Source organism: Equus quagga, chromosome 16 (assembly GCF_021613505.1).
Source record: "Equus quagga isolate Etosha38 chromosome 16, UCLA_HA_Equagga_1.0, whole genome shotgun sequence".
Taxonomy (NCBI): domain Eukaryota; kingdom Metazoa; phylum Chordata; class Mammalia; order Perissodactyla; family Equidae; genus Equus; species Equus quagga.
Window position 1 is genome coordinate 34,511,921 of NC_060282.1, and position 19,720 is coordinate 34,531,640.

The window sequence follows — 19,720 nt, forward strand, 5'->3', positions numbered from 1 at the left end:
TACTATAAGTCAAGGAGACAGTTACTATCTACGTATATTTAATCTCCACTAAGTTTCACCATGCCATACACAATTCTCTAGTCCCTTATCCACCTTTGGCCATAAATAGTGGAATACTAACATATTTTATAATATTAAGATAAGCAAAACATAACCAGGAAGATGAAATGACTGTCAAGAATGGAAAAATATGTTATAACGCAACATCAGATACAGGTGATTTTGGATACACTACCATTTTTGGTTATTTATACTGCTAGAATTGACTGCATTAGGTGTAAGGGTTTTCTAGTTCCTAGACCTGAAATAAATGCTACTACTAATAAGACACTTTATCCTGATCCAACATAAATCAGCTACTGCAAGGAAACAAACTTCTTGCTTTGGGAGTATTAAAGTTATGCTGTGGTGTGTGGTTGACCCTCTGATTTTCTAATTGGCAAATAATCTGATAAAGATGCAATATAGGATTCCCAAATGGTAAACAGTCTGGATAAAGATGCTATATTTCAGTCAATTGCTAGTAGAAAGAGAAGTCTTTAAACTTTTAAAGAACATACAAATTTTCTCATAAATTCCAAGACTTGAGCCCTCTTTAGTTATAAGAATAAAGGAATCATTTGCTCCTTAGTCAAAGTTAATCTATAGGAACACAAAAAACAAGAGACTAATCTCCTCATGTTGGGGAGAATAATAAGCTCATTAATAATAAAGTATTTCTTGATTATGAATGACTTGCACTTTTGGCTATCTACCAATAAACAGTATGAAAGATTTTATAAGCATTACAGAGTTGTTCCTAAAATCAAATTTTCTAAAATCCTATACATTTGCCATTTTAAAAAGTTGTTTCACCTTTCACTATTTGATAAAGTTTGTGATGTTCCAAAAATAGAAGACATGGTACCTTTTGAAGTAAGATTGAGTGTGTAAAAGTAGAAATGACTTGTTTTGAAAACGTTCAGCCTATCCGTAAATTGGCAGAAAGCATCTTCTGAAGTGTGGAGGAAAAAACCTTAACACGCAACATGTTTGATTTTTAAACACTTTGAGTTGACATTTTAGTTGAAGATAAATTGTTTGTAGTCATTTGTCCTCTGTTGACAGAGTGAAATTAGCAAGTATTTGTTAAAAATGTATTATATGCCAGTAACAAAAAAAGTCCCATAACCATAAATTTATAAATACCAGCTAATACAACAATGAAATAAGACCTAGATCAAAGCTATCAATGGTTGATAAAAGAGATTAGATATGTTACCCAACTGAGCCAGGAATGGTAGCTTTTAAAAACATTTCTGCCACTATTTAGGTATATAACCTTAGGCAAGTTTAACCTTAGGCAACCAAGGCATATAAACTGAGGCCTCTAATTTGTTACATCTGAAGTGAGAAAGCCAGTCTTAAAAATTTCTAAGGTTATTTCTAGCTCTAAAATTACAGAGTTGCTCTTGTTTCTTATGAATGATTAGTCAGATTTTGTGGAACAGTACCTATACCAGAGATGATGAAATTAAGACACTGAGAATTTAGAAGATTTTTCAGAAGTTCCAAATGTGGCTATTATTAAAATCTATATTGAAACCAAAATGTCTATTTTAAAACAGAATTAAAGTCATAAAAAGAATGAAATTGACTACCGACTCATTAATTCATTTATCACCCAAAAGACAATGCTAAGAACTACTCATACCCAGCTCTCTTTGAATTCATAGGTCATATAATTAAAATTAACATTTAAAGTAATTAAAAGCAAACTGGTTTTATTTCAGGAAAATGTTCAAATTGTTTGAAAGTTGTTTTAGTCACAGTAAACAAAAATAGCAAAAATACTGCTAAGCATGAACACCTTAAAGACAGTCTTTGCTATTAAAGGACTATTGCAGTAATTTAAAACATGTCTTCTCAACGCGAAATAATAAAGATCTTAAAATGAAATTTAAGTACAAAGTCCTAGCCATAATATTGCATATCTACTACCAAAGAGTAAAAATTGAAAATCAGAGATATATAATTGGTAATTATTACTTTGAAAGAACATATGTCAAATTGCTCAGATACAAACTAGGAATCTATTCAGATATAGAAAAAAGTTTGTTATAGCAAGATAAATGTTTTTCACCAATAGTCTTATTTTTTAAAATTGCATCGAGCAAATATTCAGTTGTGAATTTACTTTGTAGACAGGAAAGCTTAAAGATTGAGTTAAATATGAGATAATTTGAAGAACGATTTTACTCATGAGGACTTAACTGAGGTGAGTTTTTAAAGAGATATTTAAGAAATCCACAGGTCTGCAAAAGAACTATATTCTAGCCGGTCTTCATTCACACCATGTAGCCAATCCTACATCAACACTACAAGAACACAAATGCCTATATTAGCAAGATCGTATTTGTATAATACTATACGTTTCCATGTGATTTCACATATAGCATCATATTTATATTTGATTCTACAAAAGACAGAAAGGACCTTCTTTCAGGTAGTTTTGACAAGTATTAAAACACAGAGCTGATTAACAAGGATAAGAACTGAATAGTTATCCTAGTTTATAAGCAATTTCACATGCATTACCTTATTTGATTCTCAAAGTAGCATATGTGGGAATGGAAGAAATATGCTAAGATTTCCTTTTCTCGGATGAAATAACTTGGGTTAAGGGCCTAGAGTCACACAGCTGGTACATAGTAAAGGCAGGCCCCAAGGCAGGGTTCCCAAATCTTGCCATTTCTCTGCCACCACGTCACCTTCATGAGATTACATTATTTTCAACAACAAACAGAAGATGGCTTTACGATTGTATTTAGGAAGTCAACAATGACAGGGCTTGAACGGTGGCTGAAGTTTGCAGCAAGGTATGAGGTGGAAGGGGTTCTTTCCTAAATCTGATCAGTCAATTGAGATTTTGGAAGTATAGAGGAAATAAAATGAGCAAAACGGGAAGAAAAGTAAAATGAGAAATGGCCTCTAGGAAGGAAAGGAAAGGTTAGTAAAAGATATTAGAAAATATTTTTTTACAAGTACCGAATTTCTACAACTACATCACCTGGGCTTGTGGATTTGACTGGAGAGGGAAATTTTTTTTTTTTTTTTTTAGGAAGGTTAGCCCTGAGCTAACTTCTGTTGGCAATCCTCCTCTTTTTGCTGAGGAAACTGGCCCTGAGCTAACGTCCATGCCCATCTTCCTCTACTTTATGTGTGGGACGTCTACCACAGCATGGCTGTCAAGCGGTGCCATGTCCGCACCTGGGATCCAAACCGGCAGACCCCAGGTCGCTGAAGCAGAACATGCGAACTTAATCGCTGCACCACCAGGCCGGCCCCTGGAAAGGGAAATTTTTAAATGCATTTATTTCTCTTCATTGCAGTCTCTGCTCTAGTTAGGGTGATCATATGGTGGACAAGCGAAATGCCCTGAATGGTCCTATGCCCTCAGTCTCGTCTCTTTCAAGCTCATCTTGCTCATTGTCACCGAGTTACTATTCCTTAATACAGATGTGATTGAATGCTCATCCTGTACAAAAACATATGATAAATTCCCTGCTATTTTAAAGTATCCCTGAATTTCCCCCCTATTAATTTTGGTCAAATAGTAATTCATCTAAGTTGGTAGGGAATGCTATATTTAGGAAATATTCACCAATGCCACTATAAAATTCATTCCTATCTAGATATTAATCAAATTTCAGAAACTAAGACATGAGCACTGGTACTCTCTTCACCTTAGAAGTATTCATGAGATTATAGACAGGCAGCAAAACAAAGCCTGTCCACACTCTGTCACCCTAAATGTTATCCAATTCCTAGCATGCCTACAGACTGTCAAAATTATTTTATTATTTTTGGTTCCTTTGTAACCTCTTTTGGCTTTTTTCCTTCTTCTTCTTCCCGTCCTTTCTTCCTTACTTATAAGGTTACCTATATTTGAAATAAATAATGTGGCCAACTATACATTGAGAAGGCTCAAAGAAACAAAATATTTTTCCTTCCATCTCATTGCGTATCTTTAGAGACGTGACTTTTTAAGGCAGGCTGGTAGGATTTAGTCTATAACCCCGACAGTGAATGACTCACTAACAGCCGATGAGGAGGTAGTACCTCTTGTTTCCCAAAACAAACAAAATTAACAGACAACAATAACAACATAACAAATTGGAAACAAAACTATTTGAGACTTTGGACTATCAGCCACATCTCCAAAACACTGTTAAAAATCCTGATAGGATACTTTACTTTAGAGAAGAGGAAACCGAGGTCCAGTTAAAAGCCTTGCCAGAGGTCGTTTGCTTAGCATGGAATTTAAGACCCAAGTAGTGACTTCCAATGGCATTCTCTAATCACTATAGAACTTGAAAAGCCCCAGTGGTTTAAATAGTTTTCTGACTTAGAGAAACATATTCTAAGTATTTGCATATTGACTTCTACACATGGACTGAAACATGTACGAATGTATTATCAGCAATTTATGCAATAATTTATGCTGCAATCCAATCTGATTTATTTCCCCATAGTATTGTTTCTCATGCAAGCCATGTGATCAAGAACAGCATCAAGATTATTAATTTCCTAAAAACTACTAAACAATATGTATTGAATAATTGGTTCAGGGTGATGATCATAATCAGGTTTAATTTTACTTTAAATCTAAAGTTTTCAGATTGTGTGCTGAAAATACAAAATTATAGTAAGACCACTAAGAAATCACAGTAATAACAGCTAACACTTACATAGTACTTATTATGTGACAAGTATTGTTCTAAGCAATTTAAATATATCAAATTACATAAGAAAGTAAATTTATAGTCTGTCTACATAGCAAGCAATAGTTTTTAGAGTATACCTGGGGCTAGTTCAAAGCAGAGTTTGCCGTTATCACCCTTCCAAGGTATCAAGTGCTCTACCGCATCTCTCAGCATCTCTCTCCCCACACCTGACTTTCTCCACTCACAGGCTCTAACTTCCTTCCCATGACGATGTGTATGTGATAAATAGCTTGGGTCAGTACCCTGAGGAATATTTACATTTTCCAGTGTTCTGGAAAGCCTAAAGTCTTTATATTATTAAAATAACTAAGCCATTAGAGAATATCATAATACGACATAATATGACAAGTAGTGGGAGAAATATTTGGGGTTGAAAATCTACTCAGAACCCCTCAAAACTTACCTCTTCTTTATATGTTTCACAACCTTAAGACCCTTTATGTAGTGACATGATATAAAATAATTTTACCAGCTATGTTTTATTTGATGTTATCATTCTATTATTATTTTTTTTCTTGGGAGCTTCCTCAAAGTGAGGAATATATCTTACTCATCGTTACATCCTCCATGACCACCAGTACAACACACTGAAAATAGCAGATATTGGTTGAATTGAACTAAACCATTAGGTAATATCTAAAATAAAATAAATAGTTGAAACTCATGCACGGAGAATGCCATTTATCTGAAGAGATGTAGTATATTAATGCATGAGATTGGAAGCCAAGACTAGAGATCTGCTACTACGTGCATTGAAAAAAGCTAATTATCCTCTAGAATTCTGCTCCTTTATCAGTAAAGGAAAGCAGTTTTATTAAAAGATTTATAATGTTCCTTCCAAATCTGAAAGTCTTGATTCTAAATCTAGGAGCAAAGCCACAGAACATGAATAGATACCTTGGTAAACTACAGGCCGATGTCTTGGGGCCAGATGGCTCCACACAGCCAATTGACAGATTTAGATTTAGAAGACAAAGACTGAACATAAAGTTTCCCACACATCCTTCATATATTCTCTTTGCCTCACCTCTCCCCTCAACTGTAGATTTTTATTTCTTTTCTTCCTTTTTCAGCCAAACTCCTTCAAAGTGTCTATATTCACTGCCTCCATTTCTCTCCTCTTTCAAATCACTCTAATCAGCCTTTTACCCCCTTTACTCCACCAAAACTGCTCTTAATGAAGGTTAACATAATGACTTCCTGCTTGCTAAATCTAGTGATCATTTCACACTCCTGATAATTCTCTCCTGCTTCAAGTATTTGCTTTTCTTCTATTCAAAGACACTATACTGCATGCTTTCCCTCCTCTCTCTCCTCCTGCTATCTCAGTCTCTTGCTACTTCATCTTCTCAACTTCTAAATATTAGACTAGTTCAATTCACAGTCCTTAGACCTTGTCTTCTAGCTATCTACACTTGTTCTCTTGGTGATCTCAACCAGTCTCATGTTTTTAAATCTCTTTCTTGTTTTTTTTCTTGGTGAGGCAGATTGGCCCTGAGCTAACATCTGTTGCCAATCTTCCTCTTTTTGCTTGAAGGAGACTGTCACTGAGCTAACATCTGTGCCAATGATCCTCTATTTTTTGTATGTGGTATGCCACCACAGCATGGTTTGATGGGTAGTGTATAGGTCCACACTCAAAATATGAACCCACGAACCCTGGGCTGCTGAAGCAGACCAGCCAGACTTAACCACTATGTCACCAGGCCAGCCCCATTAAATCTCTCTCTTTATAAGGATGACTCCCAAACTTATATCTACAGTCCAAATGTCTAATCCGAAATCCAGATCATATTTCAAACTGCCTATTTGACATCTTATCTTAGAATTCTAATAGTATCTCTAGCTTATCATATCCAAAATTGAGCAATGATATTCCTACAAATCTATTCTTCTCAAGTTTTTCCCTATATCAGTTACTAGAAATTCCATATTTTTCCAGTTACTCAGGCCAAAAACTTGGATGTCATCCTAGAATCTCTCTCTTTCTCCTTGTCAAGTAATTCTTTTGGCTCTATCTTTAATACCTATCCAGAATCCAACTACTTCTAACACTGTGGTCTAAGCCACTATCATCTCTTTCCTGGTTTATTGCAAAAGCCTCCTAACAGTTCTCCTTTTCCAATCATAATTCTTTCAGGCTAGTCTCAACACAGCAATTAAACTGATCTTATTACAAAAGAAATGGTATTGTCACTTTAATCAAAATCTTCCCACTAAACTCAGTGAAAAACAAATTCCTAACATTGCTCTATAGATCATATATGAGTCACCCTCAGTCCCTTTCTCCCCCTTGCTCACTCTGTCACATTCAACAAGTCAAGCTTGCTCCCATTACAGAGCCATCACACTTGCTGTTCCCTCTGTCAGAACCATTCTTCTTTCCCAGACCTTCATGTGGTAATTCTGTCACTTTATTCAGGTCTCTGCTCAAATATTACCTAGGTGGGACTACTTCTCAGAACACATTATCAAAATCATTTACCCTACTCTCTTCGTACTTGTCTGAAATTACATGATATGTTCTTTTATTTATCATTTGCTTCCCTCAATAAATGTAAAGATTATGAAGGCAGGGACCTTGGTTGACATGTATACTAGTATATCTGCAGTACCCAGAACAGAGACTGGAACATAGTAGGTATTCAAAAATTATTGATAAAAAGAATGAATAAATAAATGAAAATATATATTAAGTAGCTGGAAACTCATCAATTATGCTGTTCTTTGAGTTTTCATTTATAGTGCTATGCTATGGAATAAGTACAGTCTCATTTTAGCTCATTAGAGGTATAAAGAACCAATGTATTAAAAGGGCTTGGCCTTAGGTTAACAGTCATTTGAGAACTCAGAAACCAGTTCCATGTACTAAAGAATTTGACCTTAATGCAAAGTTAATGGAGAAGCTCTGCCTGACTGATCACATATCTCACTAATTGAAGGGCAATGTACACTATGTCTATTCCAAAATGATATGTGGGCACTTCACAGTAAGATGTAGAATAAAGCTATCTTCATTATTTCCTCCCTTTGCATTTTAAATCAGCAGAGAGGTTGTTGATAAGTCTACCACTCAACTCAATTCTTGGGCAATTTCTAACACATGGTTACAGATGGAATTCAGAGTTAGCTTTTCTTTTCACTCTGAATATGTCAGAGTTAGCTTTTCTTTTCACTCTGAATATGTCAGAGTACATATACTCTTTTGTCTCTCCCAAAACAAAACAGCAGAAGGAAATATTAGATACCTAGACCATAATCACACGTAGACCACCAAAAGATTAAACTAAATAAAAACAAGAGTTAGCATATGTAAAACATACAGAGTTCTCATCTTTCCAATTTTTATTCACTAACTTCTTCGTAGGTCCAACTATATCATATGCAGGATTGGTCTACATTACAATAGTGATGTTTTTCAGTGGAGAAGATGTTTATGTAAATGATAAAAAATAAATTAACAATGAGTGTGAGTGAGGTCCCAATGATCATTGTGAGTAGAACCTTTTTTTGCAAGATCAAAGGAAATGAGAAAGCAGACAAGTCTAGAGGTGAAAGATTTAATAGTATGCAGGGCCATCTAGAGATGAGGAAACTAAAAAAGCCTGCTGAGAGTACTTAGTTAAAATTTTTAGCTTAGTGACTTCATGTGAAGCAGATACTATCCTGATACTTTTAAATACAAAATGGTACTAATTGTTCTTAAAACTTGCTGCACTCTAATAATTGACTGAACATTTAAGAAGATATATTTACTCTTTCAGATCACTGACATAAGTGTAAGTACATATGAACATATCCCTTCATAGGTAACAAGCAAAAAACATGCAGGTCAAGAAATAGATAAAAATGACAAATATGTAAATAAACATTGAGAGTTCATTTAAATTTTTCTTGTTTTATGGAGACTATTCTATTTTACAATATTTGACTTAGTTTTATTTATTTTGTTACATTATTTTCACTTTTTTATAATATCCTAGCATATTTTAAGAATTTTATATGCGGACAGTTGTTAATGAATAATTAAACATTCACAGTAAGAAAAAAACATAAAATTATTTTAGTGCTAATTAGATCTTACATGTAACATCGTAGACATTATTTATAAAAGATGGAGACAGGAAAAGAAAGAATACATTCAAGACTAAAGGACATTTCAACTAAATTACTGAGGCATAAAACTATTCATTTCTTAATTTGGCCCAATTACAAGGGATAACTGTTATGATATAGAGAAATTTTATAATGTTGATTTTTTTTATTTAAGTATTTTTAAATGCTGACATTCTAAATCACTATGTGTAGCTATATGTATTTGATTATCAATTACTACAAAACATATATATACAGTCCAACTGTTCTTGGCAGAACTTACTTGTGATGTGTTACAGAATTAAGTCACTAATAATTATAGAAAAACTAATCTAAGTATTCAAAATCAAGCATCTTTTTTACCCGCTTAGGCAATATATTAATTCATATGTATAGAAGTGTGAAAAATCTACAAATATTATAAATGTTTGTTTAGTATTGTTGAACTGATAATTCAGTTCATTTCATTTACTACTTTAAAATTCTGCTTTAAAATATTTTTAAATAGTTCAATTTTAAAACAATTTCTGGATTGACAAATATCTATGTTGTGTGTTTTCTAAATGCATGATAACATGACAATCACCATTTTCCTCATGTTATCATGCATTACTGCTTAACATGACCAAAAAGCAAAACTTATCATTTTAATGCCATGCATTTCAACAGAATGGAATTGTATCAAGATCCAACAATAAGGTAAGTATTTTAAAGATGAATTTCATATTCAGAAATATATTTTTAAAAAAGAAGATTTCAAATATTGGATAACTTAAATTGGGACTAATACTTGTATTTATACCTATTTAATTTAAGAAGCCATATTCACACACATCACAAATGTCAATACTAGATGTCTAATACATAGAAAGGCACTATTAACTTCACATTAGACTTGCCTTTTTTCCCATTATTAGGTGGGTTGGGTGTTTCTCCCTCATAGTCTTTGCCACATTTAAAACAGACAATAGTGATTAATAACTAAGGTCATTAACAACCCAAATAAAAACCAAGCACACCACAAAAGATGACATCACACATTGGGGAAACAAATCCATGCACTAAACATGACACCTCACATTAATGAACACAAGAAGAGTAAAGTATATCCTTCCTATCCTATACGAGAAGTAATAAAAACAAAAATAAAATGAGGATTAATGAATATAAAAGGAGTCATTTTATAATAGAAAAATTATATTTGTGGGTTTTATTCACTAATTAAGTTAATTTTGAGAATAAAGCATAGGCGACAAACTGGTTCAACTAATGAGCTTCTTTGTCTTAATGAAGTTAAAAATAAATAAAAGTGATATTAACTATAGCTGAAGTCCCCAAACAAATGATATCCTAAGAAATGACTACTGTGGAAGCCAATTCATGAAGTGTGAAAGCCTTTAAGTATTCGTATAGACTAGTATAAGATATATAGGAATGGACAAATAGGAAAACATTAACTGTACAGCTAAATTAAAATGAAATTCATTCTTATAGTATTTCATAAAAGAGTTATTCCTATAGCATTTCAGGAAAATGGAAGATGCGTGACATTCTAGTAGTTAGTATACTAGATATTCAGAACAGAGATACTTATACATTTCTATAAATATGTATCTAAACTTGCCTTTATTTTCATTACCAGATGTACTCTGATGATTTTCCTCATCTTTTTGACATTAAAAATAGTTATTGAAAATTCAGAGTCTTCTATCTTAAATTACAAACTGAGAGAATGCATTCATGAAAATACATCTCATGCACAATATACACAATGGCATTGCTTTCACAGTGGTAAAGGAGAGAACAAAAGGCGCATAAAGTACGGCCTACTATTCATGAATAAAAAAAGGTGATGAGTTAAACATGATAAAATTAGATCTAAAGTTATTCTGCACTGTTTAAAGAAATTTAAATTTTTAAAAAACCAACAGCTTTAATAAGATGAAGCTTCAATTCTCAGTTTTAAGTGAAAATTTGATAAAGGAAGTGTATAAATATATTTACTGATTATATAATATTTTAAGTTTTAAAATCCTTTCCTAAATATTCTGACAAAGGAAGTAGCAAATATTATGATACATAAACACAATAGGGACTTTAAAAACACCAAAATGAAGGACCTCCATAGCATTTAGAAGGAGGACTCTGTGGGGAGAAATTATGATTGTGAATAAATATTAGAACGATATTGAGCTGGGATGAAGAAGAGGAAATTACAGTTAAATGTTATTTTAGGAAAATAATTTTATGGATAAAATGATAGTCTCTGAAAGTTTAAAGAACCAAAACTTTGGAATTTATATTCAGCTCTATATTTACTTGTAATTTCCCTCTACAAAATCAAAATTCTTGAGAGAAGAGGCTAGGACTTCAACATACCTTTTCAGGTAACACATGGTAAAATATAGTGTTTTAGTAGGTACTCAATAAACATTTTTGAATAAATAAACTGAATGTAAAGCTGCGTAAAGGATAAGTATAAATCTTGGACAGAGGAACTGTCTATAATTTTAGTCTAATTTAAACATTAAGGAAAATGTTCAAGGTAAATTAAATAATCTGATAAGTTACCTAAATAGCTTATGTAATATCTCTCCATTAATAAAACTAGGTAATTTATTTTAAAATTAGTACTGAAAAACAATCTGTTCTTTATTGTGCATTTATAAATTGGAGCCCAAAGTCCTACATAAAATTGAAAAGTAATACTTCTACAACATTCAATTATTTATTTTAGACACACAGACCTGCCTTGACCTCTTCACCCTGCTTTTCTCCCCCCTGCTCTTCCACATGCCCCGTTTCTTCATTGACGTCTGTATTTGCACAAGTAAAAGTAAAGAAAAAGATAAGACCAGATATGTATATTTGTTACTCTTAAGTGAAACAAAACAAAAAATTTCAAATTAGTCATGATATAGTGAGTGATTATAAGGAGACTAATAGATTATTTTTAATGAGTTTCTGACATGTTATGGAAGCAAATGAGTATACTGTTGATAAATTATCACATTGTCTCCTTTTATGACAGCTTCAACTTGTAAAAGAAATCGTAGCCCCTAAAATATTGTGAAATGTGATAACTGTGTAAAGGAGGCAAAATACTTTGTCTATAAACTTGTATATTCTTAGAAAATAATATTATATAAATTTTCTCCTAGAGAAACAAAAAATAATATTATAATCCCTTTTATTTTTACAAAATGCCAGTGCATCAAAGTTGGAGAAAATAAATAATAATAATCATGCCTCACAGCTGTTTAGTACATTGCATCTTCGTTATATTGCTCCTATGTTCTCTGGTTCTGAGATAGAAGATGACTAATACTGTACCGTTATCAAGACCATCATATATAAGGCTTTAAATTAATTTAATTAGACTAAAATATAACCAAAATCAAAAGGAATTAAATTAGGACTTGCACATTTTTTAGCTGTTGAACAAGATCAGAAAATAAACATGTCATAACTTTGATTCTAAAGTAATGCCATTCAATTACAACTTCTGACAAATTTTTAGGAGATAATCCAAACAATTTGATTTAGATCATCAGTTTTGGGTTATGTACCTTTAACTTCAGTTAGAAGTTGATTTCTAAAAGAGATATTATAAATTTCCTTTAAATCTAAAGAGAATTACACAACCATGCATCTACTGAAGTCTTCATATCAACATTTATGAAAACACCCTTAAAAATCATCCATACTTTTAAGCAAAACAAAACAAACAAAAACCAAAAAATCCTTTTATTTCATACTGGAAAGGATAAGGCAGGTTTTGGCTTTCCTCTTTTTCATTTATAGAAATGGAAAAGTCACAATTGGGGACATTAAAGGAAACCTGTGGTTTTAATAGATTCTACAGGGCAAAAAACAGATAGTATATAGAATGTTTGTTGACAAGCCCATTAAAAACTTTCTCAACCCTGACTTTCTTATCAGCTCTGTGTGGGTTTTCTGGTATATTTATTATTACAAAGAATGGAGCTACTCATGTCTCAATAGACTATTGTTATAAAAGATTAAATTTGAATTTTTTTAAAAATTGTGACAAACTACATTTCTGACTTATGCCAACAAATGATGTCAAAACTCTATCTTTAAAAATCTTGGGGAGACAAAAAATTGTATACATACTACAGAACTTTTCTAATGAAAAGTACTTTTAAAATTATATATCCCCATTCTTACGCAAATAACAGAACTATAGAAATGCTGCTGAAATCTTTTTATCAGGCAGCAGAATAGACCATTAGTCACAAGACTTCTAAGTTGTTTAAAATCATGGTACATAGCAAATAGAAAGGACCACAAGATAGAAGTTAATAAATCATTCAACCACAACCGACATGAAGACAACTTGTTCCAAGTTATGTAAGGCAATGAAAGTATTGCTGCCCAAATGCAATCCACTTAGAAATTTGTTACAAATAGGTTATAGAAATATGGATTTTAATGTAAACATATGTAGAAAGACAAGATTATTTTAGCGGTACTTTATATGCTATTTGAAGTAGCTTTTCAGTTTTTAAATAAATATTTCATGCATTCATTCAATAAATGTTTACTGAGGGCCCATAATGTGCCAAGCATTATTTTATATGCTGGAGTTTTATCAGGAAAAGAAATAAAAACAGTTAATAAAGTTACAAAGTCAATTTCAGAATTCCATAATTAACAGAGGAATTTTTATTGTCCTAGAAAAGGTATGATGCTCCATATATCATGCCAATATTTTCTCTTGAGTCAAAATGTAGTCTTGATAATAAAAGTGTACATATTTAACAGTAGTCTTGCTACAATGTGAAAAATGATGTAGGAAGGAAATACAAACCACAATCACTATCTAATTCAACAACTTTCTTTTCTAGAAAGCCAAATTTAATAATTAAAAGATCATCATAAATACAAAATGAAATATATGATGATAATTACAACTAGACTAGGTGTACATCCTCAATGACATAAACACAGACTGCAATTGATATCTTTGGTTAAAGTCTTGTACAAAACATAGAATTCTGCTTAAAAGGAAAATTAAATTTTTTAAAAGGAGGAAATTTTATCTTGTCATTTAAAAGAAGTTAAACTCTTTGCATTCTTACTTGACTAAATCAAAGAAATTTAACTTCTTGGTAAAATTTCCAAGTAAAACAAAAGTTGAATACTTTACCAGAAATCATAAAACAAAATAATTCTACTGTATATAAAAGTCTATACAATGGAGGGACATCAATTGCAGTTGGGTTTATTTTTGCTTACATAGCCCCCCAAAAAAGGCTACCAGCACAAAACAAACCCTCCTTTATGTACAGACCTTCATAAGGTTCTATCTCCTTGACTCCATTGTCTAGGAAAAACAAAATAAAAACAGAACAAAAAAGGGAACCAAAGCACAGGGGTTAAAAACAACAGAAATTTCCAAAGGTACAAAATGTATCATCTATTAAAGAAAAGTTAAATGATGACTTAAATATATATATCTATTTGGCAAAGCATATCCAGTTACCAAATAAAGGGACCATTTAAAAAAGGATGTTAAAAATCATTATATTCTATCATCCATGCTTTTAGAGGTCCTTTATCCAAGAAATTATAGATGTTTGGGGAATATGTTCATCTGTGTGTAAGCAAATAGTGCTTCTTATGCAAAAATTTGAAAGTATTAAAAATATCAGTACAACATGCATCTTTCTTTGGATATTCATGATTACCTTTTCTGGTACTCCAGTTTTGAGAAGGATCATCATTGTTGTGCATCAGCTAACCAGTCCTTTGCAGTGTGTGAAAATTGATTTGGCTAGTTACTAATAAACTTTATGTAACTATCAACAATTACATAAACTTAGTTGTAGCAAAGAAATATGATCCAACTGCTTATTTAATAGGATTGTTTGCTTTTTAAAATGCATTTATTTAAATTTGAAAAATGTGCAAAAGCAATAATAGGTCATTTTACCAACAAATATTACTAATTTTAAATGCAAAGTATATAATATTTATACATATATTTATAAATATAACTACCAGGAAATGCAACTAAGGCATTCAATTAACAAAAGAAGAAAACTAACACAAAGGTAGTAAAAAGAATCTTGATTCACCTTAGCCTCCATGTGTATTTCCTATATGACATAATTAGAAATAAAACTTACTTCTCTCCAATGTTCCCTTTGGTGGAAGTTGTGGAAGTTGTCGGCCCCTTCGTCCTGCCACTGGAGTACTTGATGGGCTTGTTTGGACAGACCCAGTACGAGGATGAGACCTATAAGACAGACCATTAATATGCATTTTCAATAGAATGAGTTAAATGCTTTTAATACATTTGGTTCATATGATAGCTGCATAAGTTCAATTTTAAGAGAAGTTTAGCTGCTGATTAAAAGGTTAGGAAAGTAGGACAAAATATGGACATTTGAATGATTAAATAGCAAAAGATGTTTATATTTTTGTGTAATATGCATACATACACAGATACATGCACACAAAATTCTACAGTAAAAATCCATGGAATTATTAATGTAAATTAGTATTCTATCCACATGAAAGAAAGAGGAGAATTCTGCAGCTCAAAAAATAAAAGGTAATGCTTTACATTTCTTTCTACCAGATTTCAAACTCTTAGTACTAACCTCCCTCCCTTGATCCAAAGAGATTTTTACTCAGGCTTATAGTAGATATCCCTCTATCAGAAAATATCTCATGAAACTACAAATAAGACCCTAAACAATTAAAAATTCAGGTAAAGAAGATATTGGTTAATACATGATTTAGTATTGATAGAAAGAAACTAAAAATCTAGTTTTATTTATTGTCAATATGATGATTATTCCAAAAGTGATGTCTAATGGACACAAACAATTTCTCATTCTGTAGGAGAAGAACATGATAGTTATGAGGTGTATTATGTGGGGATTTACCCAGACTCCTGATAAATGAGAAATCACAAAACAAATGCAGTCAGGACAGTTAATAAACAAATTACAATGGTAGCCACACACTATTATATCTGCTGAATATAAATAGTGTGTTTACACTGAAAAGGTTAGTATTGATTGTTATTAGTGATCAGCCAAGGATGATAGAAGAGACCATTTAGCTGCTGGGAAAATAAAATGATGTGCTGGTGGGGCAAAGGGGAAGTTAGTCTGATTGATTATCTTTCACCTCGATAAGGCAGGTGAAGGAGGGGCAGATCTTCCAGTCATTAATGAAGGCATCGACCTCATGAGGTTTGTATCAGGACGTTCAGTGGATCTGGAGCGGGTGGTGGTCCGCTCTAGGAGAGGCCGTTGTTCTGTTGATCTGGATCTGTGATATGGCTGTCTATCTGCTGCTTCACAATCCCTGAAACGTTAGTCAAAAAGCAGCTCAGTTGATCTTTAGTGCCCTTCTACTATTTGGTTATGATGCATCAAACTGATTTTGAAAAAGGTAATTGTTTAAAATTATTGAGTATGTAAAAAAATTTCTCTTCCCCAACATATCACGAACAAATTCTCACTGAACTTCTTAAGAATTTCTGACTCCTAATCTGCCTTTAACAGCAATTCCCAGTGAAGATAAAAGGAGTTGCTCAGTTATAACCAATGACAAACAAAACTTGTCTGCTTTCAAAACTGAATTGCCTAAATGGAACATGTGAAATATGTGAAGTATTCTATTTTAAAAGAATTCAATGACTTCTCCTAACATTTTCAAAAGAGTGAAGAAAAGCATATAAACACTAATTCTCAAGCCCCTAAGGCTATTTATTAGTATACCAACTAAGATATAAAAAGGCTTTTGGCACAATCATAGTATACTAATACAGACGAACATTCAAACAGAAGAATCAAAGTATTATAAGAAAAAGTACAACTTTGCAGCCTGTAGCCATACTTAAACATGGTCCACAAGAAAAATCACCACATCGTCAGCCAATCTATGCCATCTCTCTCTGTGCACTTTAGCAATGTCAACCAGTACAACTCAGAATAGGTATTAATTTATTGAAATAAAAATGGTTGTGAAACAATGTGATTTCTTTGACCACAAATAAATCAAATATCAAAACCTAATCCTTGTTGAAAGAAGTATACTTAAATTTAAATAACCTATTATCATTTATTTTTGTATCCCTGGAGTTTAGCATAATCTTTTTATGACTAACATGTAATCAATAAATATTTTCTAACTCCAGCCCCACTATCTGTGATACAACCCTAAAAACTCTAGCTTTGGCTCTGGAACTCCAAAGTAATGCATACTCCAAGTATACTTCAAATTAAACTATTACCCCCTCACCTAGTTGTAACCATAAAAATGGAAATGCTTCTATTATTATAGGTAGTAAAGAAAGCATTAGTCTCCCTCAAGACGAATGTATCAAAGACCTCCACTTTACCTATAAATTTTCTCAATCCTATTTTTGGTAATTAAAAATACAAGCAATTAAAGAAAAGTAGGAATATAAAGGACATAACTTCTCAAATATAATTAATTATATGGCATACAATTTCGGACCGGTAGACATTAGATTAGATGACTTTAGGAAGTAAATACTGGGTTTATTCTACAACATGTCTTGTGATTATCTTACACTTTAAATTCATAGGGTAACATATAAGTCAAACAATTTTAAAATATTTTTAAGTCCATGTACCATAATACGGTTGAATTCCTAAGAAAAGTTTAGAATTTTTATATGTGTACCCAGAATATGTCAAAAAAGCTGAGATTAAATGTAAATACATATACAATATTCAATTACCTGTCAAAGAGAAAAATTAAAAAGACAACTTGATAGTGTAAAAAATCATTATTCTATTTTTGCCCCTGAAAAACTATTTTAGAGAGAACACTTCTCTTTAGAAATAAATATGTTCAATAGTTTGTTAAATGTTTTTGGTGTACATATCTTTGAATATCTTCATCACAATAGATAATCAGAATCAAAGGGATATATATATATATATATATATCTTAGATTCCTTAAAGCCTATTTTTGGAGAGTACCAATCTCTACATTACTTTCAGACTTACTATTATCTTGTTAATAATACACATATCTCATTATGCAACATGTGGTAACAAAACCTTGTGGAGTATCTCTGACTTCCCCAACAGAAAATTAGGCTAATATTTTATTTACTTATGCAAAATTTGATTTATTCTTATTCCACCCAGCAATTTTTCCAAGTGGAAAGTGAAATGTTAGGATATACACTTTCACTTCTTTGATACTACATTTTTAATAATTGAAACGTACAATTGTGAGTGAAATCCAGAGAATTATTTCAAATGTCTTGCTATGTTCTAGGTCCTTAAAAGAATACTATTATTTATAAAGCAAACAAGGTCACTCCTGAGGAAATATTCCTTAAAAAAAAAAATCATTTTAGTGAAAAAGTTGTTTAAAGACTATAGTCAATGTTCTAAATTTTACTTATATTTTAATCTCCATATTCACAAATAATACGAATTATATGATTTCCAGAGTGTGAAATGAAAATCAGTTAATAAGTTAAACATAAGAAGAACCACAGTAGAAGGTAGAATTTCCTGAAATGCTCCACCACAGTTAAGGTGAATGGAAAGCTACCATATGTTAAATTTGGATAACACAACAGAAGGTCAAACTAGGCTCCTGCTCCCACAATTGGGTAAGAATAGGTCTTACTAGGTAAGAACTAAGATTATTGATGAGAAAATTGAAAGCAGCAATGCCTACGTCTCATATATAATACCCAGTCTCACAGCAGGTTCTTTAAGGGATTGAGATATAAAACTTGACAATTTCTGCCTAAATTCTTGGTGAATTTTAATTTTAAGATATGAACTTCCAAATTAATTTTGAATAGTAGCAACTGAGACCTGGGAAATAACAGATAACCAAGGCATAAAATATTTTAGTGGAGTTCTTAACTTGGGGTCTGTATTTCAATATGAGCAGTTTCCTTTGTAACCCTACTTACTTACTTTATTTTTCTTCATACATTTTAAAACACTATTCTAAAGAAAGCGGCCATGAGTTTTACATGACTGCCAAAGGGCAAGCCATATAAAAGTTTAGGAACCACCCACGTGTAAATTTAAATCTTTCTTAGGTAAATAATTTGGTTATCTTTTAAAAAATGATTTAATATCTGTCATCGTTCTATTTTTTTAATAAATAGTTTATATTTTCTAATATGTGTTTAAAATAGTTCAGTTTTTGTAATTGCCATTTACCTGGATAGATATAGATTACCGCTCTGCATGATTTAATGGCCTCTATTTTAAACTGTAAGAATTTGCAGAGGATATATTTTAACAGCCCCTCCACAAATACAGCTAATTCATATTGACTGACAGTATTGTAACAAGAGCCATTAGTGTAACAACCCAGCTTTGAAAGTATATAATAGCACATACAGATTTTGAGATGAGGATTTCTAAGGGGAAAAATAATTGTATAATCATCTAGTGAGGTTATCCATTTTGAATCATTTTGCCTCTCAGAATAGTTGCTCTTAAAAGATTTTTTAAATTTCTAAGTATCTGGCACAACTTCTACTTATTTCATCACCTTTGCTGCTTACTTCCCCTATTCCTATTCTCAAAGTACAAGGGAGTTATGCAGTATAACAGAGAAGAATAGGCCAGTGGGCATTCCTTTCTATAATGACTCATATTCAGCTATCACAATGATACAACTCCAGATCAATGTAGAGTACCTCTCTAAATATGATAGAAAAATACTAGGAATACTTAAAAAAAAAATCAGCACAGTGCAAAGTTTCAAAGCAATATTCAGATATCAATGAAAATTGTCCTAGAATGCAGTTCAAACCTTACAGTCTATGTTAAATCTGACAGACTTATTTCATGTTTATATT

At 32.0% G+C, this 19,720-nt stretch overlaps 1 protein-coding gene across 1 annotated transcript in view; it reads right to left on the reverse strand.

Moving 5' to 3' along the window:
* The window catches only part of RIMS2 (regulating synaptic membrane exocytosis 2), a 572,812-nt gene that overhangs the window by 184,077 nt on the left and 369,015 nt on the right, over nt 1-19,720 (reverse strand). The window contains exons 20-21 of the mRNA XM_046642144.1: nt 16,029-16,208; nt 15,017-15,126 (exon numbers count right to left, since the gene is read on the reverse strand). Coding sequence (XP_046498100.1) covers nt 15,017-15,126; nt 16,029-16,208 — 290 coding nt within the window. The remainder of the gene's footprint in view (nt 1-15,016; nt 15,127-16,028; nt 16,209-19,720) is intronic.